Source organism: Hippoglossus stenolepis, chromosome 5, assembly GCF_022539355.2.
Source record: "Hippoglossus stenolepis isolate QCI-W04-F060 chromosome 5, HSTE1.2, whole genome shotgun sequence".
Taxonomy (NCBI): Eukaryota; Metazoa; Chordata; class Actinopteri; order Pleuronectiformes; family Pleuronectidae; genus Hippoglossus; species Hippoglossus stenolepis.
The window spans coordinates 24,725,220-24,750,645 of NC_061487.1; the positions used below are offsets into that span (position 1 = coordinate 24,725,220).

General features: G+C 44.4%; 1 protein-coding gene across 2 annotated transcripts in view; it reads left to right on the top strand.

Annotated features, from left to right (window-relative positions):
- Nucleotides 1-1,885: 1,885 nt before the first annotated feature.
- znf423 (zinc finger protein 423) overlaps nucleotides 1,886-25,426 on the top strand; it is a 137,044-nt gene continuing 113,503 nt past the window's right edge. For both annotated transcript variants that reach the window (XM_035157464.2, XM_035157465.2), the window contains exons 1-2: nucleotides 1,886-3,030; nucleotides 23,652-23,714. In XM_035157464.2, coding sequence (XP_035013355.2) covers nucleotides 2,991-3,030; nucleotides 23,652-23,714 — 103 coding nt within the window. In that variant the 5' untranslated portion in view covers nucleotides 1,886-2,990. The remainder of the gene's footprint in view (nucleotides 3,031-23,651; nucleotides 23,715-25,426) is intronic.

Consider the following 25,426-nt stretch of genomic DNA (forward strand, 5'->3'; position numbering starts at 1 on the left):
CCTCCAGTGGAAATAAAAGAACTGAAGAATGCTCACAAACACATGTGCTTGCGTACACACACACACACACACACACACACACACACACACTTGCTTGCCATATGCACTCACACTTTTCCATGGCTAATTGAATTATGTTTGTACAGTAAGTCAAACATTTGTGTTCACGGTGAAAGAAAGTGTCCTGCAATGCAAAAAAAAAAGCTCCACAGACAAAGGCGATGCAGGACACGGAGGTATTTCTTTAAACCTCGACATGACTGCAACACAAAGGTCTGTGACTAAGGTCTACACACTCCTGTGTGCACGTCACTGGATGGACACACACACACACACACACACCTTTTCGTGTGGTCTCCGTCTAAAGTGTGGAGAATGTTCATTACACACCGATAGGTTCTGCTCACCCTAAACGAATAGGCTTAAACTAATCCTGCAGGAAACTGTCACAGAGAAATTAATCCACCTCGGATGAGTAAAAAAAAAGATGAATTCTCTAGAAAACAGGAGCATTTCATCATGAGGACATAATGTCTGACATTCTACAAATTACTGTGAAGAAATGTTGTGGAAGGACGGAACCGTTACGGATTGAATCCAAGCGTCTGTTTCACATTCTTCACATTTCAACGTTTCCATTAGCTCCCGGCGTGAAATCAGAAAGATGAAAATAACTCATTCAACGCTACTGGAGCACATTGAGGTATTTCCTCACCGTTACCACCATATTTAGCTTTTCCTCTTTACAATCATACAGTATTTTCATTCACAGCTGTTGCATTGATCTGAGTTTTATTTCTGTCACACTGTATATATTCTGTTAACATTGTATTTATTCTGTTTACATTTTGCTTACACTATATATTCTATTTAGACTGTATATTTAATTCCCATTGTACATATTTATATATATTCTGTTTACACTCTCTATATATTTATATTACATGTTCATTTATTCATTACTTTGACTGATTTTATGATCCCTTTGCTGCTGTAGAATGGATTATCTTATCTTATCTCATCTATAAGTACATACTAAATTGAAGATGGTACAGATTAATGGAAGGTCATGTTCACCGCTCTATGTAGAGTATGATTGCCCAAAGTAAAAGCACATAAAAGGAGAGTCGTGTTAAATTATATACACATGAATATAAATGACTGTACTGTGATTTGTTAGCTGACAGCACCGTCCTCCACAGTGTCTCTAAACTCATGACCTCAGCACCTGATGACAGAATCACCGGGTCACTGTTACTCATCACACATTTTAAAGGGATAGTTCACCCATAAAATGAAAGTTCACTCATTATCTACTCATCACCATGTTGATGGACGGGTGGGTGAAATGTTTGAGTCCACAAAACATGTTTGGAGTTTCAGGGGTAAACAGTGTTGCGGCCAAAACATCATTTACACCAAGTTTTTAGCCTAAATGTCCTGATATCCTCCGAGTTCCTGCTGCACTAACTGCAGTTCTCGTTATACTCTCGAGTTCTTGAGTTCTACATTTGAAGAAGTCGGTCCCCAACTAACTTCAGTTGTGTTGGATTTGGCTGCAGCTCTGTTTACCCCTGAAACACCAGAAGTGCTTTGTGGACTCAACCCCCTCCATCGGCATAGTGGTATGTAGATGATGAGTGCACTTTAATTTTGGGGTGAACTCTCCCTTTAACCCGCTCACCTTCCTCCTCATCCCTCCTTCAATCCGACCCACATTTTCCCTCCACCTCTTCCCTGCGTCCTCTCCGGGTCCCTGCTGCAGTGACGCCGGTCGGCCACGTCTGGGCGCTGTTGCCTAAGTCTCCCCCTGCCTCCCTCTCTCTCTCTCTCTCTCTCTCCCTCTCTCCCCCCTCTCTCTCTCCATCAGCGCTGCCTGCCTCTCTCCTGCCTCTCTCCTGCCTCAGCCAACCCGGGCTGTGCCGAGCTGCTCCCTGCGGGATCAGAGCGCTCCCCCGCCGGGACCCTTCTCTCACATCCCCCTGCTGGGACGCGGCTACATTTCCAGCCAAGCACTGCCTGCCTTGGCTTTATTATGTGTGTCTGCGCCGCAGCCCCGCCAGCAGAGGCAGGCAGAGGAGGAGGAGGGAGACTGGTAGCCAGAGTCAGGACAAAGAAAAAGCAGGGAGACAGAGGCGAGCGCAGGGTTAGACGAGTGGAAATATCAGGCTGCTGTTGACGCGTGAAGGCGTTTAGGAGAATATTAACCACAAAACTAGAAAAACTAAAAAGCCAGAAAAGCGTGGGTTGTGAGCAGGGTTCCCCTCGAGGGTTGGAGACGCAGGGGAAGAGCGCAATGTCCATGCCACCAGACCAGCACCACCACCACCACCACTGCCTAGTGTAGAACAGCGGGACCGGAGCGTAGGAGGCTCGGATCGGTGCCGCTTCTCCGGGAGGGAAGAGACAAAACAAACACAGTTGCGATAAACTAAAAAAAAAGAAAGAGCAGAAGAAGAAGAGGAAGAGGAGCGCGACAAGGGGGGTGGGACGTTTAAAGCAAATCCTCCAGAAAACTAACATCCTCCGCCTGCGTCTCCTGCTCCGCGCCGGCACCGTTACGCGCGGCCGTGGCACCGGTGGCACCGCGCAGCTGCCACTTTTAGCGCGGGACGCTGCTCAGGTGTGCGCCGCGAGAAGCGAAGGAGAAGAGACGGGAAGAAGGAGAAGAAGAAGGGGACGTGAACGGGACGTTGCCCCCGGTTGTTCCACAGGCTGTGCGGGAGGAGGACGCCGAGTGTCCCCCCGGTGCGTGGCCGCCGGACCGACCGCCCCGTCCCCCCGCTCGCCGACCGGAGCTGCCGCATTGCAACAGGCGACGGAGCAGCAGCAGCGAAGTGGTGGAGGAGGAAGAGGAGGAGGAGGAGGAGCAGCAGGAGGAGGTGAAGATAACCCGGCTGTGTCCGCCTGTATGCTTCCCTGAAAACACCGAGCGGAACGAATAAAACACAGAAACACGACCCGAGATAAGAAGCAGAGGACGAGCAGAGATGTCGAGACGGAAACAGGCCAAGCCGCGCTCCGTCAAAGGTAAGGAACTGTTTCCTCTGCGCCTCGTGTGCACGCGAACCAGGAGTGACGCCAAATTAAATACAAACACACACACACACGCACAACCAGGATTTAATGGAGTTAACTAATTTAATTCCCCCTCCTCCTGTGTGTGTAGTTTTTTTTACTATCAAGGTAAATCACTGTCACTTCAGGTTTTAGTTTGGCCACTGGTTCCTTCAGTTGTTTGGAGTTGGTCCCAGTTGAAGTGAGGCTGGAACAAGTGTTGGATTTGAATTGTTTCTGCAGTGTGATTTTTATTATTTTTTTCTTCTTCTGGAGCAACTTGTAATTCACTTGTTTCGTTTAATCTGGATTATTCCTATTGTGGCTCTATGTCCTAAACTGCACTCAGCTGCTTGGTAAATGTGACTGTTTGACCCCGTCCACTCTCATGTCCTCTCAGTCCCTCACATTGTTATACACGCTCGATCAAAATATGACCCAAAGAAAAGCCCCAATATCTGAAATCGACTTCAATCTGAGGAGCCAGTGCATGAATCTGAGGAGAGAACAGGTTTTGCACACATGCAAACACCTGATTGAATATCTCTCGACTTATTGTTCCAGCATGCCGGTGGTTTCATATGAAAAAACCTATTTGACCTTCCTCAATTTTAAAAAACAAAAACAGGTTGTGTGCAGATGCAGAGCTGGAACGCACAGATTCGCCCTTTTTCTTAAAAAAATTCATGAAAGTGCAAATTGTTTATGGGATTTCTGCGAAAAACGAGGCCTCGGTTTTTTCCCATTTCCGTAAAAAAAAAAAATGGTATTCATTGCTCTGCATGGGTGAGTGGGCATCATGCATGAGGGTGCATGCGGTGGCCTTGGCCTCCATGTTTCCTTTATGGGACCCAGATGGGCAACGGGACGAGCTGACCATGTGGTTGCCACCCCCCCTTCCTCCTCCACCCCCCCTCCATCATATAGCCTTTCTGTGAGTGTATCTGGAAGAGAAGCAGCGATTCGGACTGGGTGGGTTAGTTTAATTAGCAGCGTGACCTTGATTGCAGGACTTAAGCTTCTCCTACAGGTTAGGAAGTTAAGCCTGTTTCGTCGCAGGTGGGATTTCATTTCATCAATCAATAGGAGGCGGCTGCGCACATGCCACACACACGAAGCACTGACAATGTGTATTATTGTACTTACTGTGGGTGCATGTGCAGAAAACCCAGTTGTTTTCCAGACTAATGTATGAATGCATGCAGAGCATGTGACTGATATTGATACTGATGTGATCTGGGAGCCAACAGATTCCTCATCCTCCTCAGGAATCTGCTGTAAAGCTGGTTTCAGTTTTCCAGTGGACGCAGCCGTCTTTAAATCTACAATAACATTTGAAGTGAATAAATTCCTCCACTGCAGCCAACAGCGACACATTTTATGGAAATTGCATCTTGTAAAGTTTGAATTGTCTGAGAACTTTAAGAATCCTAATTCATTAAGTGTTAAAGACGATAAGTTTTACTTGCGGTCACAGTCTGTCACCACCACGGTTTCTCATCTTTCTCTAGATTTAAAGAAGTGGCATTAAAGTAGCGATTAAAAGTAAATATGTTGATGGAGGTACATGCACACACGTGTTTTATTTTTATATATTATAGATTTAATACAACACTGGCAAATTGCTAATCTTGTGCTAAACTAACAGGTTCACAAAATGATCTGTGAATAATCACTTACATTTTAATTTCTCACTTTCTCTTGTAAGAAAGTGAGAAATATCCGTGGCCATAATGTTTGGAGGACATGTTAATACATTAAATAATGACAAATAATGTTTTAGAAAAGGCCTTGTTGATTAAATGGTTATCAAATGATATCAGGGTCTAAACTATTGTCTTAAAATGATTTGACCAGCAGTATAAAATACAGGACAATAGAATTATAATTTCCTGAAATGGAGAAAAGCAAGATAATCGTCATACTTTAAAACCTGTAACCAGCCAATGATCGATAAATTACTGAAGCAGTCTTGATAGATTGTGTGTTTTTGCAAATCACCTGATTGAATACGAGTCTATTTGTTGTTTCAGCGTGGAAATGAAAATGGATTTGATTTGAATGATGAATGTTGGATGTTGTTGCCTCCTGCTGTAGTGATGTTGATGCTCGCTGCAGTTTGTCAGTGAACACATCAGCTGCTCTGTCAGTGTGTGTCTGTGTGCATACGTGCTCACACTCGCAAGATCTGCATTCTCTATATTTGTGTTTGCATTCATCATGGACACGCATGTGTGTGTCTTTGTGTGCGAGACCTCAGCCTCCTGGATAACGAGAGCTTAGCTTTAGTCAGGCAGCCAAGCGAAGCAGAGCGAAGCAAAGCTGAGGCAGACGACCACTTCTCTGTGTGTGTCTGTGTGTGTGTGTGCAGCAAAGGTAACACAGCCCTTGTGGTCCAGCTTGCATAAGCACCCTGTGTTTTGTGTATGTGTACTCATGCATCTGTCTGTGTACATGCGTGTTGCTATCTGCCCTCCACACCTTGCCCCTTTGACAGCTTGGCAAGACACGGCATTGGGGGGAAGATGAGAGAGGTTTGTAGAAGAGATGGAGGAGACAGGGAGGGGGTGAGGGGGGAGGTGTTCGGGGCTGTGCAGTGGCACATAGCAGGTGAGTGGGCAGAGGGGTGGGAGCGATGGAGGCCAGGACGAGGTGAGCGTCGCCGGGGGATTATCTGTGTTTTCATGTTCTTCCGTCTTTCACCTGCTCACCCAACTATGACTGCGCTGGCTCGCTCTCGGACTTATTGGCCAGCCAGGCGTGCCAAAACAATAACAAACAAGCACAAAGTCCCACCTCATCCATCTTCTTCTATAGATTCACTCTGACTCACACTGGCCTGGCCTGAAAGGAACCGGGTGTTAGTTCTGAATCTGAACAGGAGGATGAGCGACATTACTCATTATTAGATGTGCTCAACAGAATCACTGCAGGTAACCAGTTCTAACCAGTAAACTGTTAAACTACCAGTGAAAGGTAACGGCCCAACCTCTGGTTTAAGTGTTTTTGTTACAAACAACAAGAATTTAAGTGGTAAAGTCGTGTTGTCAGACTTTCCTTAATTTGCTAAGCATCACGTTTATTGCGAGCGCTGTAATCTGCAAATCATTAAATCATATAAATCCACATTTACATTGTGTAAATAGTGTGTTATTGTTTTTATTATTATTGTGCATTTTGTACAATTTGAAATTTGTATAAGAAGTAAAAATCTTCTAACTTTAGCTTTTTCTGTACGTTCTATTAAAGAGTCCTGTACAGACGCCCTTTATGATTGTTAAAATGTCTAGAATAGCCTCAGTAGGTTGCATCTTGCAGTGTTAAAGGAAGCAACAACAAAATCCAGTATCTCTCCCATTTGTCCGGATCCGCCATGTCCCAACCTTCCAACAAGTTTTGTGGAAATTCCTGGATCCACCCTTTGTCACGATCGAACATTGAATGGGTTCTTTCTGGGCCCTTGTCTCATCCGTTCAGGTTTTGTGGAGAATCGGTTCAGTAGTTTTTGTGTAATCAATCTGATAAACAAACGGACAGGGGGCAGAAACGTAACCTTCTTGGCGTAATTATAAATGATCAGATATACCCATCACGTAATGAAACAGTTTCGCCTCAGGAACTCAAAACTAAAACAAACAGCAGCGTTTTTATTCATATAACTGATCCTCCAAGTTCCTTTTTGATGGAATTACTTAACCAGTCGAGCCTCTGCAGTGATCAGGCCTCGTTAACAGTGGAGGGACTTAACTAATTGCTGTTTGCTAATTGAACACGAGGATCGGCCGTGGAACGAGCTGATGGGGGGGTGAGTGAGCGAGGAGGAGGAGGAGGGGTGAGCGAGGAGGAAGAGACGAGCGAGCGCGGCTCCTCTCTTATCAAACTATTATTTCAGTGGATTAATCCGTTTTTAATGTGTGTCTTTAGTGAGGCGAGGCAGCGGAAACCTCCGTCTCCGTCTGCCTCGCTCGCTCCTATCTCTCCCTGACTCTCTCTCCCTCTCAGCTCTCAGCCCCTCGAGTCTTTCATGCATTATGTAGCGATGATTATTACTTAATTACACATTAATAAATCCGCTTCATTTGCAGGACATTAAACGGGAGTTGAGCACATATGACAAGAAGACGGGAGGGGAGGGGAGGCCGGGTGAGACCGGAGCAGGGGGAGAGAGGGAGCACTTAGTTTTTAGCATTTATTTGGTTTGTTTAGAGCGTTGTTTATGGTTAGTGGAGCCAAGTGAGTCCTTTGACCAAAGAGGAAGAGGGGGGGGTGGGGAGTTTACTGTCTCCTTGTGTTGAGTCCAGCTAATGGCATCATTTCCACTCAATCTCCTCCTTTCTGCCTCGCTCGCTCTGTTCGGGTCTCTCTCTCGTCCCCTCTCGTCTCTTCACATCCCCTCACGTTTGTCTGTGGCTCCACCAGCGTCCTCCAGCTTATATCAACTGATTTATTGGATCTTACAGCCGTAGACAAACCAGTCACAGTCACAGGTGCAGTGAAATGCTCATGTGTTGGTATTAAGGAGTAAAACCTTTCCGATAGAGATATTGGCTGATACATATAGAAACGTTATCAGTGATTCTTAAAATGCCATAATCCATCCTTTATGACTAAGAGTTGTAAATGAGGCTTGATATTTTACAGTTTAACCATAAATCCTTTGATCCTATCATTATAAATGATATAGATAAAACACAAATGCAGCCGTGGAGCCTGAACATTTATTTCTATGTGCATTTTTGTTTCTTCTGTAAAATAAAAGATTTCATATTGGCACATATGAACTGATAGGTCTGTGTAAGGCTCATATCCATTTATATGATATTTTGTGATTGAAACAAGTATTTAGTTAATTTTTACCCTGTATTTTATTATTAAATAATATAATAATTTTATTGTTAGAGTTTTGTAGAAATCTAAGATTTATGAGACTCGTCTTTTCTCAAAGGAACATTGTAAATAACGAAGAACAAAAAGAACAATTAGCATTATTTAAGGAAAACAAAGTTCCCGTATATAAACTATAAAAACTTACTGTACTGTCTTAATTTTACTTTTAGTTTTTATTAATTTTGTTTTTGTTGAAAAGCTGCTGGGACAGAAAATGTAATATTTCCCACTAGAGCTACAACGAGACTATTTTCATTACCAGTTAATCTGCTTATTGATTCATCGTTTGATCTATAAAACATCCGGAGTCAGGAAAATCAAAGCTTAGTTTCCCATCTTATGTTTGTTTGACGAACAGTTTTAAAAACCAGAGATATTCAATTTACTTTTATGGAAGAAAAAAAAAACAAATGAATTTGATTTAAGCCAAATAGCTGCAGATTCATTTCAGCTGCACCATCTTACTTTCTGACAGTGATTCGGTCGACACGATATTTCATGTAAGTATGTGATTTAAATCTAATAAGAGACTCTGGGATAGTAATTATTCATTGCCTGGAGTTAAAGTTATTGTCAATTAACCGCTCAAGACTTGAAATTAACAACTGCCAACCCGCCCGAATGTGGGTAAAAATTAATTGTGCTGGGAAATGCCGTCAGGTTACAAGCTGGGTTTTATGGTTTCCTGAATCTATTTATGCTTCTCCTGCAAAGGCAGAGTAAAATAAACCAATCGCTGGTCCTGTGTGCACCTGTCATTGTTGTTTATATTAGAGCTGAGGAATCCTAATACCTGACCAGCAGCAGAACGAGAATTGTGTTTGGTGTGTGCATAGTACAGTTAATCTCCCATTTCTCTTCCTCCGTTCTCACTCTTCAGTCTGTTTTTCTCTCTCTCTCAGCCTCCCTCTCCCTCTCTCTCTCTCACCATCTGGCTTTACAATTAGATCAGTTTTAATGTCACCCTTTGGCAGAGCGCAGAGACTTTCATAGGGCGACTGGCTCCTATAAAACTCGGAGACACTGCACATGTGGCTTGGATTACTCGAAAGACGACAATATGTGTTCTCGCAGGTACATCTGAGTGCACCAGCGCTCTCAGGCCGCGGCGAACGTCTCCTCGGCTTTTCGTTTAAAAACCAAAGGTTGACAGCTTATCTTGTTTTCTCCGCGCCGCTACAACTAGTGTGAGCAATGGCACAATCAGCGTGCGCACAGCTGCATTGAGTAACTCCTTCATAAAAGCTTGTATCGGCTTTGCATTAAGGCTTGCTGAACCATTAAATGGCTTTCTAAAAGCTTTGTTAGAAATTCCATTGACTTCACAGCAGGGGGTGGATTTGAGTTTTTGGTGGTTGTGTGTTTTTTTTCTTCTAAACAGGACAAAACAAGCTAATGTAATTGGTGATTGGTGGAGCCCAGCAGTACCATGCATCGAATTTAACTGGAGTCATGTTGATCTGCTCTCAATTAGAACCAAATTACTGCACAATTGAAGGCTCACAGAGGCGAGTGTAACCAGGCCTCTTCCTCTGAAGACCTAGAAGAAACGCACTGGTGAAAGTAATATGATTAATTACCACTGAATTCTTTTCAGGGCACTTTAACAACTGTACATACTGGACTGTAGTTTTCAGTTCAGTCAGAACTAAAACAACGAGTGAAAGGTGCAGAGTCCACAGCAATGTACCAACATGTCTGAACAGTGTATAATGATATTACAGTGGCAACATAATCAATTAAGTAAACCAGTTTATTAAGCTTCTCCATTCAATGTCCCATATACAGCCCATGATGTTGACAAGACGTACTTATGTCATACAAACGTCTGGAGTCCTCTCCCAGAATGTGAAACCAAGACTAACCAGAGGAAGTTATAAACACTGTAAGAAAAACACGAGCCTCGGTTTGGAGCGTGGTCCAGACTCTCAGGTGTGAAAACGTCTGTGTTATGTGCCGGTTTATTCTGGGACACGAAGTCAGACAGTATTAGTATTAGTACCACCTGGGCTTCTCCCGCTCTGGCAGGTCACATGTCTGCTGTGTGAAAAAGGGCCCATTGACAGGAGGAGAATTCTTGGAAAAGGTATTTCAGGTCTTTCACGAGAAAAAACATTCTCATGTTCACAATTTGACCAGAAATGTAGAAACGACCGCCTCTGCCACAGCCCAGCAGTCCCCTTGAATTACTCCCTGATAAATCAGAAAAAAAATCGAAAAACACTAGAAATCACTGCATAAGATTGGTGGAAACTTGTTTTGTGTAATCCTGTTGAAAAATGGATTAATGTTCACACTGCGTCAGAGAGACGTGGATTCAATCTATAACTGCTGAGTTGTGTTTATCTTGTTATTTTGGCTTTTTAGATTTCAGGGTTGTTGTAATAATGTTGTTTACTCGAAGTAGGATGCGTATCAGGTGGAAGAATGAATGATGTTGTCTCATAAAACACCACCAGCGACTACAGCTGTGAACTCCACCATAGAGCCGACAGCTGCACTGTATGCATCCGAGTGAAATACTGGTTATTCAGCGCACTCCGTCACTCGGGCACCTGGCAGTGAGCAGATCTTTTTGATCCCCGACAGCCTCGGTGAAGTTAATGAAACACTGTGGGACGACAACAAGCAGCAGCTAATGGTGTTGACTTGATGAATCCAGATCAAGAGCCGTCCTTCAGCGGTGAGGAACTGGTTTGGTCTGAAATAATAGGAAAAGGTCAAATCATCTGGTCGGCTTGGTTATGGTTTTTATTGTCGTGTTGTGTGAGCATGCATGCGTTAGTGTGTGTGTGTGTGTGGGGGGGGGTGCCCAGAAAGGGTGAAGTCCCTCAGTGAGGTGTGTGTGTATGCCAGCGACAACTCCTTATCAGCGGCCTGCCTGTTGTGCTTGTGCATGTGTGCATGTGTGTGAGAGTGTGTGAGAACAGGGGCATCATGGGCCAGGACTCTGCCATTGTAGCGGCTTAGCTAGCCTTGTTTATCAGCTGCAAACTCACTGGACCCTAACACACACCCGGCCCCTCTGGAGACACACACACAGACACACACACTCTCACACTCACACAAACAGGCGTCTGGTGTAGCTGAGCTCTGTGCATGGCCATAACCTCTGCATTTAAGAAGAGAAAGATGATGCTGGTATGACTATATATGCACACACACACACACACACACACACACACACACACACACACACACACACACACACACACACACACACACACACACACACACACACACGTCCCCCCCACTCCCCCCCACTGGATATTCTCAGAGGACTCGGGGCCTTCTAAGTTTCCTCGAAGGCCGCGTGTGCACATTGATGTGTGCAGCCTCTCTCAGTCTCTTACTTATAGAGATTATACGTGTTCCTTCGGTCAACATGGATTATTTGCCCGCGGTGTGTTTGTCTGTCTCGATCAGAGTGTTTAATTAAGTCCTCTTCTCTGTCCTGTGGCGTCTCTCGAAGCTTATTGAATATCCAACTAATTTAATAATGAAGATCCGTTTTTTTTTTTTGGTCCAAATGTATCATCGCAAGTTGCTAAAGCTGCAGAACGACGTCTTTGAAAGAACAATACTGCTGCTAGACCTCAGTGTGATGAGCAGTGGAATTTAAAACAATAAGATGTGGAATAAATTAGTTGCATTATTTATTATTATTATTATGAAGTAATTATGGTTTAATTTATTATTATTTAAATATTTATACGTTTAAAAAGCCATTTTGCTTCAAACCACACCGGGTGTTGCTGCTGGAAAAATGTTGGCGATGCCATGATTTCACTGACGTGACCCTGATATGTGCACATCGCCAGTAGATATTCACAGTTATGATAAATAATGTAGAATTATTAGGGGGAACTATACAAGCTCACTATTTTGATCATAATTGCACTTCGTGTCTTCCTCCTTCCTCCTCTTCCTCTCCTGCAGCATCCTGCTTTTTCTCCCCTTCCCTTTCACACCTTCCTCCCCCTCTACTTCCTCCGCCCTACCCCCCTCCCTCTAATAACCCCCACCCCCCACCCCTCCCTGCTCCGTCCTATTCTGTACATTAAACATTAGTGGTGGGGGCAATTAGCTGTGCCCCTCTGCACACCTGGCTGATGCATAATATATTTATCGGGCCGCCCTCCCTCCCTCCCACTCTGACGCAGACACACACGCACACACACACACACACACACACACACACACACACACACACACACACACACACACACGGCTGTTGACTTTTAGGAAATGGAAAATCTCTGCATGAAGAAATGATCGAGGTTTATTCTGACTGATTCTGACCTTGCATAACCTGAAAGTTCAACCAGGTCAAAGGTCATGCGTCTATTCATGTTCTATATATAGTTCTATACACTTGTCAGATAGTGGCTTTATTTAGTTTGCTTAATTAGGATTAATGCATGAATATATTTTTTAAAGGAGCGCTCCTTCTTCAGAACGCGTGCGTGCTTCATCTCATCATTATACAAATGTGGTTGCACATCGGTTGTAATGTGTCTCGTAAACGTTGCCATGTCTGTGTTTCACAAACCGTCCAGGTCCCAAAACAGTTTTTCTCACTTTTGTGCTGATTTATTCATTTATTCATTCATTCATTTTTTTTTTTTCAGCTTGCCTTTTGCCTGTTGTGCTTGCATGCACACGTACGCATTTGCACACACACACTCACACAGACTCACACACTCACATGCACACACACCGCGGACCCAGACTAATGTGCATTGTCCTCAGAGCGTGGAGTCTTCAACAGAACAAGCTGCTTGTGTTCTGTTCCTCTTTTATTGGACACTCTGCTGGGTCTTTGTAGTGCACCCCCACTATAGTCTTACCAATGGTTATTTTTAGTGCTGGAGTCTTCAGTTGGTTTTTCCAACTCCTTTCCATTCACCTCCCAGTCAAAAGGCAAGGCCGACCTGCTGGGAGACATACAATGGAGCAAGAGCGAGCAGGGGAAAGTGAGTGAGGGAGCAGGCGGGCGATCGAGGGACTGCATACCGAAGAGGGAAGAATGGAAACGTGAAAGAAAATTGAATTTTAATCTGTTTTTTGTTACTTCAAAATATATTTTGAGTGTTTCTTTCTGTGCACAGCGTGTCACAGTGTTCACCAGGTAATTCAGAAGTGAAAAGCAAAAATAGATGAGAATAAACTGAATCATCCACAGTGTTTCCTGGCGGATGTTGTCGAGGCAAAGTGTTTGCTATATTTTATGAGTTAAAAATATTCACGTCGTGCTGTCTTTCCCAGGATGAGGAAGTTTAGGACGGACCTGCTGTTTGGTTAGAAGAGCACATTTCAGAAAAGGCTCTAATTGTACTGAGCTGAAACGACGGCAGAAGAGGATGAGCTGGTGTCTCCTCTGGAATTTCTGGTCCCTAATAAAAGCTTTATGTCCATATCAAGACAGAATGAGGAAGGGAGACGGTGTTGGAGGGGAACTATAGCAGAGCGGAAAGAGAATAAGAGATTGCACAGTGAGATTGGTGAGAAGGTGTGTGTGTGTGTGTGTGAGAGAGTGTTGGTCAGTGCAAGCCAATTTTAAAAATGCAGAAGTACTGTCTGCTTTAGAGTTGATAAGCAGTCTGGGGAGTTGCACAACCAGTTTTCTCCTCTTCCTCTTCCTCTCCTCTTCCTCCTCTCTCCTCCTCCTCAAATACGTTCCTTGTTAATTGACATTATTCTGATGCAGCAGGTTTACTTTAAATCACGTGACTCTGTATCTTAAAATGCACAATACCTGCAGCCTTAATCTTTAATGACCCGCGACACTTTGAACGAGTACAAATGAAGATGTTATAGACTCTCCTGTCGTCAGTAGAGATTCTAGATATTGATAATTCTGAACTAATATCTTATCACTGAGTCAGTCCCACGTCTCAAGCACAAGTTGATTGATTTTTCTTCCTTGGGATGAAAATCTGTTGCTAAGCAATATTAGCAAAAACTCTGCTGACTGGCTAGGATTGTATCTGTTGCCAGGCAACATTAACTTATTGAACATTTCATCAGGAAGCAGTGGGGGAACCATTAGAATTTTGCAGTTCGAAAAAGAATTGCACCAAAGCAAAACTAATCAAGATTTTAACCACAATTTTGATAAAGTGTCAAGACAAAAACCCGGAAAGTGCCTTTTGTCGGTCGTTTACGATGCTCGATTATACATCCACTCAAACAAACAAACAGCCAGCCACGCTCCCAGCACACACGCGCCCTGTGTATATTTTTCTTGTTACTCCCAGAAGCGGAGTGACGAGCGAGTTAATCTGTCCGCCAGCGATACGGTGTGACACAAAGCTGTTTATTTCCCTCTTCCTCTCCGTCTCTCTCTCTCCCTCCCTCTCTTCCTGTAAAGCCTAATCAAGTTTGTATCAAGCTAAATAATGCCTTAGCGTGAAATTGGTGTCTTCAGTCAAAAAGCACTCCCGAGCCTGTACAACAAGAGAAGGCAATTATGCATCCCTCCCCTCCTCTCCCCGCCTCCCCTCCTCCACCCCCCCACCACCCTCCAGCCTGTACTGCTTTTGTTGTTCATGTACGGTAATGTGTGTGTGTGTGTGTGTGTGTGTGTGTGTGTGTGTGTGTGTGTGTGTGTGTGTGTGTGTGTGTGAGAGAGAGAGAGAGAATACGCATGTTCTATAACTGCTATATTTCATAATTTGTCTCATTGACAACATTTGAGTCAGTCGTCATACCGAAGCTCAGTCTTGTCACTGAGATGTGGGGGGGACTTCTAGTTCAGTTATTTCTGGCTCCCTCCCCAGAGTCGAGGTACTCCTGAGGAATGCGTTCCCTCTCCTCCTCTTCCTCTCTCTCCGTCCTACTCCTTATCTTCCTCCTCTCTGCCCTCCTTCACCTCTCGTCCTTCCTCGCAGCTTCTTTCATCCTCAACACTCTCTCACCTTCCTCTCCTTCTCTAACCCCCCCCCCCGGCCTTTTTCCTTGTTTTGCTACTTGTTTTTATTCCCATATTCTTCTTCCCTCTCCCTGTCTCCCCTGCTATCGATTCCTCTTCCCGCCACACTCTCTCTGACAGACATAAAAACAAATGTCAGATCAGAGCGGCTCTTTAATCTCAAGCTGTGTTGTCTGGCCCTGAACATCAACTCCACGCTCGCCCCTGTGTGTCTATGTGCGAAAATGAGTTCTTGCGTGTGTGTGTGTGTGTGTGTGTGTGTGTGTTGTGTGTGTGTGTGTATGTGTGTGTGTGTGTGTGTGTGTGTGTGTGTGAGTGTGGAGACACTCACCTCCCGAACAGGGACAACAACTGTGTTTAAAAAAAGATAAAACAAGTGAACCTTTTTAGGTTATGTTGAAGGATGTGCTGAGGTTGTATAGCATTCAGAAGAGTGTATACCTCCGCCAAGGCCAATGACTAAATAGTGATAATATCAGTCCTCTAATTATGACAGATTTTCTTCATCTAGATCCATGAAATATTCTCTGAATGGGAAATTGGTCAAAATGTCAAAAAAGGTTTCCCCGGAATCCGCCTCTTGATACGGATCTACTCCAAAACGTAATGAGTTCGTCCCTGACTCGTAACACATCCTATAGTTTAGTAGTTTTTTGCGTGATCTTGCCAACAATCGCACAAACAGACAAACGAACGCTGATGGAAGCATAACCTCCTTGGTGGAGGTAAGTAGAAGGGCACTCAGTAGAGCGCATACCTCTCGCCAAGTTTGTCTAGAAAGTGAAACTAAATTTCCTGCAACTTCCCCGGGCCCAGGCTCCATCCCTCCACCAAGTCAGGTGGACATCAGGTCAGTAGTGTTTGCGTAATCCTGCAGAAAAACTAAATCAACATACAGACACGGGTGAAAACACAACCTCATTGGCAGGGGTAACCAAAGAGAAGGTGGGGGTTGTTGGGATTGAGGTACTTGGCTGCAGCCAATCACAGCCAACATTGGGTGAGAGGCTGGAAAGGTTGCCAATGTATCACAGGGCCGACGTATAAAGACAAAGATTTATTTACACTCACATTGAGAGTCTACGTTTAACCTGACGCTCGATGTCTTTGGACTGTGGGAGGACGCTGGGATGCAGAAAGCACAGGGGGGGACATGCAAACTCCACACAGAAAGGCCCCGGTCCAACCATCCCACTGACCCTGAGAGCAAAATCAGATAGTAGAAACATTGTGGATCAGAGGAGAGGGAGGAAAAACGGGAAACCGATGTGAGGGAAAGAGTGGAAGAGAGGGACAGCAGAGAGCGAAAGATAGAGAGGGCGATGGAGCTTGTCCGCCAGGCTTGTTTGGTTGTTGTTCTTTCTCTCTGCCATCCATCTAAGCCCTCTGCTACCTCTGTCCCTTTACACACACTCTCACAAACAAAAGCATGAATGCACACACACACTCACGCTGTCCCAAACCCCAGACTAGCCTGGTGTTTCTGGCCAGTGGTTCAGTGCTCGGGATGTGTGTCCGCGTGCGTGTCTATGTGTTTTAAGGCTGTTTTGTTCAGAATGCACGCAGGCAGAGAGAGCGGTTTTACTGCTGATAAAAGTATTTGGTTAATCAGCTTCTGTCCCCGTCCCCTGGCTGGAAGTGTTTGCATGTATATGTGTGTGTGTGTGTGTGTGACACAGGCCATTGAAGTTGGTGGGGGTCCCGGGGGGTGGGCTGGGGATGGAGATTGGCATCAGCCCTCGGCCAGTGGCGTCACAAAGTCGTTCCTGAGGGACGTGAAGGGCAGCCAATGAGAGAATCCCTCCGGAGCTATAGGAAGAAAAGCGGGTTGGGGAGGGGCTGGTGGCGGCTGGGAAGTGGGTTGAAGTGGGGAAGTAAGGGGGGGGGGGAGGAGGAAGAAGAAAAAGGAGTGTCTAGGATGAGTAGGCGAGACAGACGGATGAAGAGAGCGAAAGAGGAAAAAGAGAGAGAGGGAGTCGGATGACAATTACCCTCTTGACTTCTGTCCAGCACCAGTTGTCAATCAGCCTCCCGCTCGGGGGAGAAGAGCCAGTCTATCATTGGCCACGCTGACCCACATCCCGCCTCTCAGGGCTGCACGATTGGCCACAGTGACCCGTTCGTCAAGGAGATCTGGGAACACCCGAGCCTTGGGCTGCCTCGGGAATAAATGGCCCTGATACTGTGCGTGCATGCATGTGTTGTTTCCGAGGAAAAGGAGACAAAGGGCTTTTTTCTTTTTTGAGGCCGTAACTGCCTCCATGGGACAGAAGAGGGTGGAAGGGAAGCGAATGGGAATGTGGTGGAGGAGTGGAGGAGAGGACACACGGAGGAAGAGTACACAGAGGGATGGAAAAGGAATTGACAATGGGTGACTGAGGAAGATGGATGTTAGAACAAAGCATGGAAGGGGATGAGTGGTCAGGAGAGGATGACTTTTAGACACAGGGGGGGGGATACAGGAGTGAAGAAATATGGTGGGAGATGAATAAAGAACAAGGGAGGATAGAAAAGAAATGTTATTCAGGGAGAGAGCAAGGGAGAATTAGATGAGGAAAAGGATGTGTGAGTGTGCACGTGGATAATGTTGACAACATGTGTGTAAATATTTGTTTATCATCATCATCCTCATCATCATCATCATCACGCGGAGGCATAACTTCAGGTCTCCTTCTCTGTTCCACTTAGCGGCTCGTCTCCCTCGATGTAACGTAAATCTAAAATTGGAACAAAACGGCCGTACATCACTGTCATGTGTTGTGGCGCTCGCTGACAGCTCCAGTGTACGTTAACCTGCTTTTCCCATTGTGAGCGGTTTATTTTCGTACGACAAACTTTTTTCAAGGGTTTTGAATCCTTCAGCGCCAAGAAACCGTAATAGAAACTGGTTACACCCTCGTTTCCGCTCACAATGTTTGTGTGTAGTTTCCTGTTGTCATATATTTATTCATCATATTTTACATTAAAGATGCTACTTACACTTACAAATACGTTCCCTTCATACATTTTGATTTCTAGATTCAGGTGCTGTGTTGTAAAACGTCATCAATGTTCCTCTCTCTTGAACTCGTGTATAGATATTTCCAGTGTATTGCTAAAATTAAAAGCAGCAGATGGAACTCATGTCAGTGTTGGACGTGTCTGTCTGAGTATTTATCAGGACTGTGTATTCTGCAGCAGAGCCTGACCGATATGAACCTTTCAGACATATTGATCTCTGCCTTAATGTTTGTCCATATGCACCAATATGAAAACTTTTAATCTGTTTACAATTTATGAAGATATGTGTTTATTTTCTTAATTCAAGTTCCTTATATTTGGATTTATTTGTGATTTATTTTTACAATTATTTAAAATAAAGTTGATGGTCAAACTTTAAAATATCGAGCTTCAGGTACCTTTCTTTGTCATAACGACATCTTAAGAATAATTTCCAAATAAAAAAATACATATGTCAGCTGATAAATCAGGAAAGGAAATATTTTATTCTTTAATATCTGCATCCGCTCCCCCTCCTGCTGCTTTCATGCTCTGTCTCTCTCTCACACACACACACACACACACACACACACTTGTGATTCCTCCAAATGTGATGACAAAACAGTTTCTTCGGCCTGTGTTGTTGCTCCTGCTGCCATCTACACGCTTCCTACAGTAATCTGCAGAAATTACTCAGACTGCCACATAATAAATATAGTCTCTATGTACACATGCTGTGAGGCTGCGTGAGTGGGACTCGGCAAAGCACATACTGCAGTTTACTTCCAGGGAAGTCACCTCTTCGCTGTTCTCATCAACAATGACTGCATTTGCTGAAACACACTTCTAAAAAACACACATTTGACAGAGCAAGGTGTCTCAGGGGTTAACGTAAGCAACAACAAAAGCCAGGCTTAATTGTCGTGTGTGTGTGTGTGTGTGTGTATAGATGCTCCAAGGATTCCCTGTAGCATCTTGTTTGCTTTGTGTTGCACACACACACACACACTATGCACAGGATTTTTGTTTGTGATGAATTTGTGCAATGTGTTTGTGACGCTGTTGAGGCAGATTGTGTGATCTCTATAGGTCTCTGAAGTCTCAGTGATTATTGGCTTGTCTACCGGTACGCTGCCTCTGCCTGTGTGTGTTGTCGGTTTAGGTATCGCTCATGTTGTGGGGACCTAAATCTATTGACACAGTACATTCAGATTAGACTCTCTTATGGTTAAACTTTGAATTAAAGACATGTTTAACATTAGTTTAAGGTTAGATCTAGGTTAAGGTTAGGTTATGGTTAAGGTTACGTTTAGGCTAAGGTATGGTAAGGATAATGTTATGGTCGGTGTTAGGTTGGTTAGATTTAAATAATGTTTGCTTTTGTAAATTCTTTGGGCAATTTCCCCAAATAACAGTGAAAACGATGGTGGAGGTCGCTGATAAAACTTGTTGGCAGATTGTTCAGTTGTTCGTAGTTTCCCTTGGATGAGATGAGACTGGTGAGGTTGCATCAAATAGAAGAACTGGTAAATTATAGCAATGTAAATAAAACTGAGTCTGTATCGGCTCTCTTGAGGCAACACAGATAAAAACATGGAGTCTTAAGCTAGGGTCACGTAAAAGGACCAAGTGCAAGAGGAGCTAATTAGAAATAATCAATTATCTGAGCACCAACAACAGACATGAAGAATGTTTAGTTAGCATACGTGGTTGAAAGTGGAGTGGCCTTAGACTCGATGCTATCTGTGCTTAAACGAACTGTATATTTCGTCGGTGCATGTGTGAAGTTCTGGGCTGTTAATTGGCTTATTGTGCCACATTTCTGTAACCAGAGGCCTGAGTGTGAAGGGAGGTGAGATGCACTGTAGGCGGAACAGCACACAAGTGGAAAAGCTCGTTAATTGGAAAAACCTTGAATGTTGTATATTTTAATCACACAGACACGAATCCTTCTCCACTTATTCCAATGTCCACATACGCAGGTCTCTCTCTATAGTAGTTTCCCTAATGGTTTACACTACCTACAGGTTTACACACACCTGCAGACACACACCTGCAGACACACTAACGCTTGAATGATCCTTACTTTTGCTCAGTATCGGTACCGTATGTGTAAGCATGCTCAACCCTTCCCACTCAGCCGGGCTCATCCACTCCCCCCCCCCAACCCCCCGGTGCGTGCAGGGTTCACAGTAACGGTGTGTGTGTCTCTGAGGGGGCTGAGAGGACTCTGGGAGTCTAAATAAAGCCGCGTGTGCTTGGTTAATGAAACATGCTGTATTCCCCAAAGTCTCATCAAGGAAAATGGGCTTTTATTAGTGGCAGAGTTGCAGAGCACATCTAGGTCTTTTCTAACATCCCAAACTCGTCTTAAATACCCAAACAACATTGTTTTAACAGGCAAAGAAGAAGTACAGAGAGTCGCTGTCATAACAAGATGAGTGGAGCCCTGTTCAAGCAGAGTGTGGACACAGCGGGGGGGTATTGCTTTTCAGAAACTGAAAACTTCGGCTGCGTGGTTTTATAACGAAGATGAGAAGCAGCAATGGTGTTAAAGTAAAAGTCGGCCCATCTTCTCCAGGACTAACGATGAGGTGGAACTGTCACTGGAAGTCACAGCTGGAAGTCGACTTGTTACTGATGAGACCCAATCAGGACCAGATCGTCTCTCCCCGTTCATACTGCATCACAGGATGGACAGGCATAGTTTTCAATCTGAAACAGGGCACATTTACAAACCTCTTTTGTTTTAACTTCTCAGAAACTCCTTAGTCGTGTGGACGGCAGGCGTCAATGTCGCAGCCCTGACGTGTTTTAGAGATAAAATGTGGAATCAGTGGAGTGTGGATAACTGAACGAGTCGGGACCCAATGAGTCTAATTTTTTATGGTGCACGTGCATCAAAAACATCAGGCTCAGGTCGGGCTTAGACCCCAAAAAAACGGATACCTCTCGGGTGTAGGTTGGGTTTGGCTAAGTTTCTCTCAGGCTCGGTCAGGTTCGAACAGGAAATTGTGGCCCAAGCCTCCCTCTTGTGTGGATGTAGCCTGATTACGATCTTTGTCCGTATCAGGTCTCAGGTTGTCATGAACTCCTTATTCCGCCCTTACTTTACTTATAAATGCTGCATAGAGTTGTACACACTGTTGTATTCCATGTGTCTCAGGTAGTGCAGGTATCGCCCAGGTCTTAAAGTCCTTCAACCCAACTCGTAGTTCAGTTATGTTTTCATCTGCTGTAAGTGTTTCGGTGGAAAACCCCTTTTTATTATTTTGCTCAGAGGAAACACTTTGTTTTCCTTCTTGTTTTCTCTTCCCATACCTTCTCTCGTCTCTTTCTGTCTGCTGTCTTTGGCTGACCTGCTACTCATGGTGGGAGGTCTCTATCCACGCTGGGTTCTGTTCAGCCTTGGAGTCAAAATCCTGTGTGAGTGTCTGTCTCGAGTGCATACGTCTGTGCTCGCTGTTTGTCCAGGGATCCATTAGTCCGTTATTAGCACACCGTGCTCCACATCGGGCCCCTCAGAAGCGGAGCAGCTCCAGCCCCTGATATTTCTGTATAGTCCTGATCCAGGTTTGTTTCTCCAGTCATTCTGAATAGCAGATTTCTGCAGTAGACATTCATGAAAACACTTCACATCCACAGCAAGATGCTGCTTATTACATTTATTCTGTTTCTTCGGCTGCAGTCTGGCACTAAAATGAACTCATGTTTTCACTCCTGAAAGTCTGAACCAAGGCTCATATCCTTGTTTCATTATTTACATTTGATTGGTTTAGTTTTGGTTTTAACATCGGAATGTTGTCGTTTGACACATGTACGTCCTGTTGTTGACGGGCGTGTGTTTGACGTCGTGTTGATGATTGCACTCACTAACTCCTTTTGCATAGCATAGCAAAAAAATTGATTTTGAATTTGAAAGGAGAAAACGAACGAGCAGGTTCACGTCGTTATTTCATTGCCACTGTAAGATCATAACAAACCGAACCCTGGTTCCTTTTGATCTGGACTGAGACGACCTTTCACATCTGTTATTTTGGTTTGGTAACAAGGTTGGGGTGAAACTGCCCTCGATCTGCTTCTAGATCCAAATCAAAAAACAGGTTAAATTAAGGTTTAAATGTGTTTTTGATTGTGTCTCAGATTCTTTTTCCTGTTTAACGGGGTTGTTCTGCCTTAAAGCACCTCTGTGTGTGTACATGCACTCGCTGGGCACATCCAGATATAGGGTCAGTTTATGTTCTGTCACTTTTTTACTACTCTGACCGGCTGGTTGGAGTATTTTATGAATCTGTGGATCTTCTGGGATTTTAGACAAACTGGTTTGAAAGGCCGCAGTAACTCGCTCTTTACAACGCTCTCAGAATGAACGACACGTTCAGACTGATGGGACACAACAGCACAAGCCGACGTCACCCGTACGGTTTGTTTTTCTGTTCAAAGGTGGCGTTCACTGATTTATAACTTCTTGTTTTCACTTGAGCTTTTGTCGCAGCTCAAGTGTGAGGATGGCGGGGCAGGGGGTCCGGAGGGAGCTGGTGAGGATGTGGAGCGAGGAACATGAGCAGCGGTGTGGAGAGTTCGAGGGGTGGAGGTCGCTGGAGAGAGCAGGATGAGAACAAGGGGGTTTTTAAATGATCCGAGACGGAGGTGCAGTGAGGGAAAAGTGAGGAATCGTGTGTTGGTGGTGGTGGGGGGGGGGGCGAACAGGAAACCCCATTGTGTGGTGGCTCTAGACATTTCCTGTTTGTGTGCCAGCTGTACTTCCCTCCTTCCTGTTATACCCAGGAAGTCAGTGTCACATTCCAGCTCTGATCAACTCTGTGTGTGAGAGGTCTCAGGACATTGTCGTCGTCACTACCTGCATGTTTGTTGCTGCCCTATTTTAGGAGTGAACTGATGAAGAATGTTACATTTAGATGGATTTAGATGCTTTATGACTTTATGTTATCCTGGTTGTGTCTTGTGGGGAATGTCTGAGCTTTAAAATGATGGAAACTATTAGACTCATTATGGTAAAATGGACTTTTCCAGTCTTATCGACCACTCGAAGCTCTTTACAGCTCATGTCACATTCACACACTGTTCATACAACACTTCTATACACAGCACTTTACCTATTACACATCATTTTGGTGCCCAAGGACACTTCAGAATGTGGAGGTAGAGAGGGTGGTCCACTGTACAGGAGGTTGGTGGTTTGATCCCCGGCTTCTCCAGTCCCCCAAAGTGTCCTTGGTGAAGATACCGAACCCCAGATTGATGCCAGAAGTGTGTGATAGGGAAAGCACTGTGTATTGAATGAATGTGATTTCTGTAAAGCCATGGCTGCCACTATAAAAAGAGATCGTCTATTTTTGAGTTATTAAGTTTTGGGAAATAAAAATATAGATTTAGTGCTGCCCACAAAGAACCATGGTATCAGATTCACAATGTAGACGACTCTGCCTCTGTAAGAAGATATTAGCTCTGCAACTAACAAGTACATTTATGAGGGATTAATACTTTTCTATGAAATGTTAAAGATGAGTGGAAAAGCTTGTTACAACTTCCTGAATCATCATCATGTATCTGCCTAACAATTAAGGTGTTGATTACATTTAATTGCTCAATTGATTTTCTCAGTTTAGCCCATTTTTTGGTCTTGGCTCTGATCCTTGGTCTTGGTCTTGTCTGTCATATCTGATCGACTGTATAAAATAATGTGACTCCTTTGCTTGATAATGTACAATATATTCCAGACCTCTGTTTTTCATTTGTCGTTCTCTCTCTGTCCCTCTTCCTCTCTCCTCAGCGGTAGAAGAAGGGGAGTCTTCAGAGTGTGGAGGCACCTGGGATGAATCAACTGTCCAGACAGGTTAGTACACACACACACACACACACACACACACACACACACACACACACACACACACACACACAGATATTGTAGTAGTAGAGTTCCAGCCAGCTGTCAGATCCACAACAGAGGCTCGAGGTTTGTGCGTCTCCCTAACACACAAACACAACGCACAAAAATTTGTAATATCAATTCCACATGGTCCATAATGTCCTGCTCGGGGGGATATCTAGAAGAAGAGAGAGCAAAGATGGAGAAATGAAGTGAATGTTGAAGGAAGGAGGATGAAGGGATCGGTGAAAGTCAGGGAACATCATAAGAGGAGCCTTGAAAAGAGAGAGAACGAATTAGAGGGAGATATGGAAAGAGACGGAGCCGGTCTCAGGAGTCACAGTGAATGGAAAAAGAGATGACAAAGGGGAAATGGAGAGGGAAAGATGGGTGGAAGGGGGGACAAGAGAGGGATTTGTGTGCTTTTTCACTACTGTCTGTGGTCCGCTGATGTCTGGGGAGGAAGTCGGAGAGATAGCGGGGCTTTTCTTCTCTTTTTATTCTTTTCTTGGATTTTTGTTTTTCTTTCTTTGTGGTTTCTACCAAACCAACTTCTCCATTTCTTTCTCTCCCCGTCCTCGCCCCTCCTCCGTCTGCTGCTCACTCCTGTTTCCAGCCGGAGACGGAAAATTGAAATTGTCGTGGCTCTGCCTTTTTGCCTTTTATTGAAAAAGAAAAAGCAGCTGCTCTCTGAGGTCCGTGTATGAAATGAGAAATAATATAAATTTTGAGTCCAGACAGAAGGATGAGGAGTATATTGATCTGCTCAGGTGGATTAAAAACAAATTTCTTTACAGCTGCAGTGACCAGATAGATATAATCCAAAGTAATATTACAAGTATTACGTTTACTATCATAGAAGAGCAAGAAAACAAATAAGTTTAGAATCTAGAAGCATTTTTTAATTGCTGTGTTTGCTTCAAAAACACTTTAATGATTCACTGGTTAACGAATCGGTTTCTGTTGATCGACTTATCATTATTGCTCCATGACTTAAAGTATCAGTAGTAATGGAAATACAGCAGCATCATTATTATTGGATTTAGTATTTGGTGGAATGAGTCAAAGATTCAGGGGTGATCAGCTGGGTTCATATTTCCACCCTGCCACTACAACGCTGCTGACCGTTTACTCACTGTTGTCATTTGTCGAGATAAAGTTCCAGAACCAGGCCAATAAATGGTCTGACTGCTTTAGGTGTTTGTCAGCTGTAGCTAGTTTTCTCTGCTCGTGTTTGCAGCCTATCAGCGAACACTTAAACACTTCCTCTGACTTGATCCCAGCAGGGAAATAGGATACTGCTGAATGTGGTAAATATGCAGTTATCTCTCTCCCTCTCGCTCTCTACCTCTCCTGCCCCGTCTCTCATTTAGCTCTACAGGGACAGAAGTACAGGAAAGTTTGACCCTTGGGGTGTCGATGACGTGCTGAACCTTCCCATCCTTGCCCCCCCCCCCTCGCCTTTAAACCTGTGCTAACGCTCCTCCAGGGGCTGCTGTGCGGGTCTTGTGTGTTGTGTGTGTGTATGTGTGTGTGTGTGGGTAGGTGTGTGTGCGTGTTAAGGGGGGTGCTGACTGAGGTCCTGTGTGGCGCACTAGAACTGCTGTGTGTGTCAGTTCCTGCAGGAAGCTTGAGTCCCAGGACACACACACACACACACACACACACACACACACACA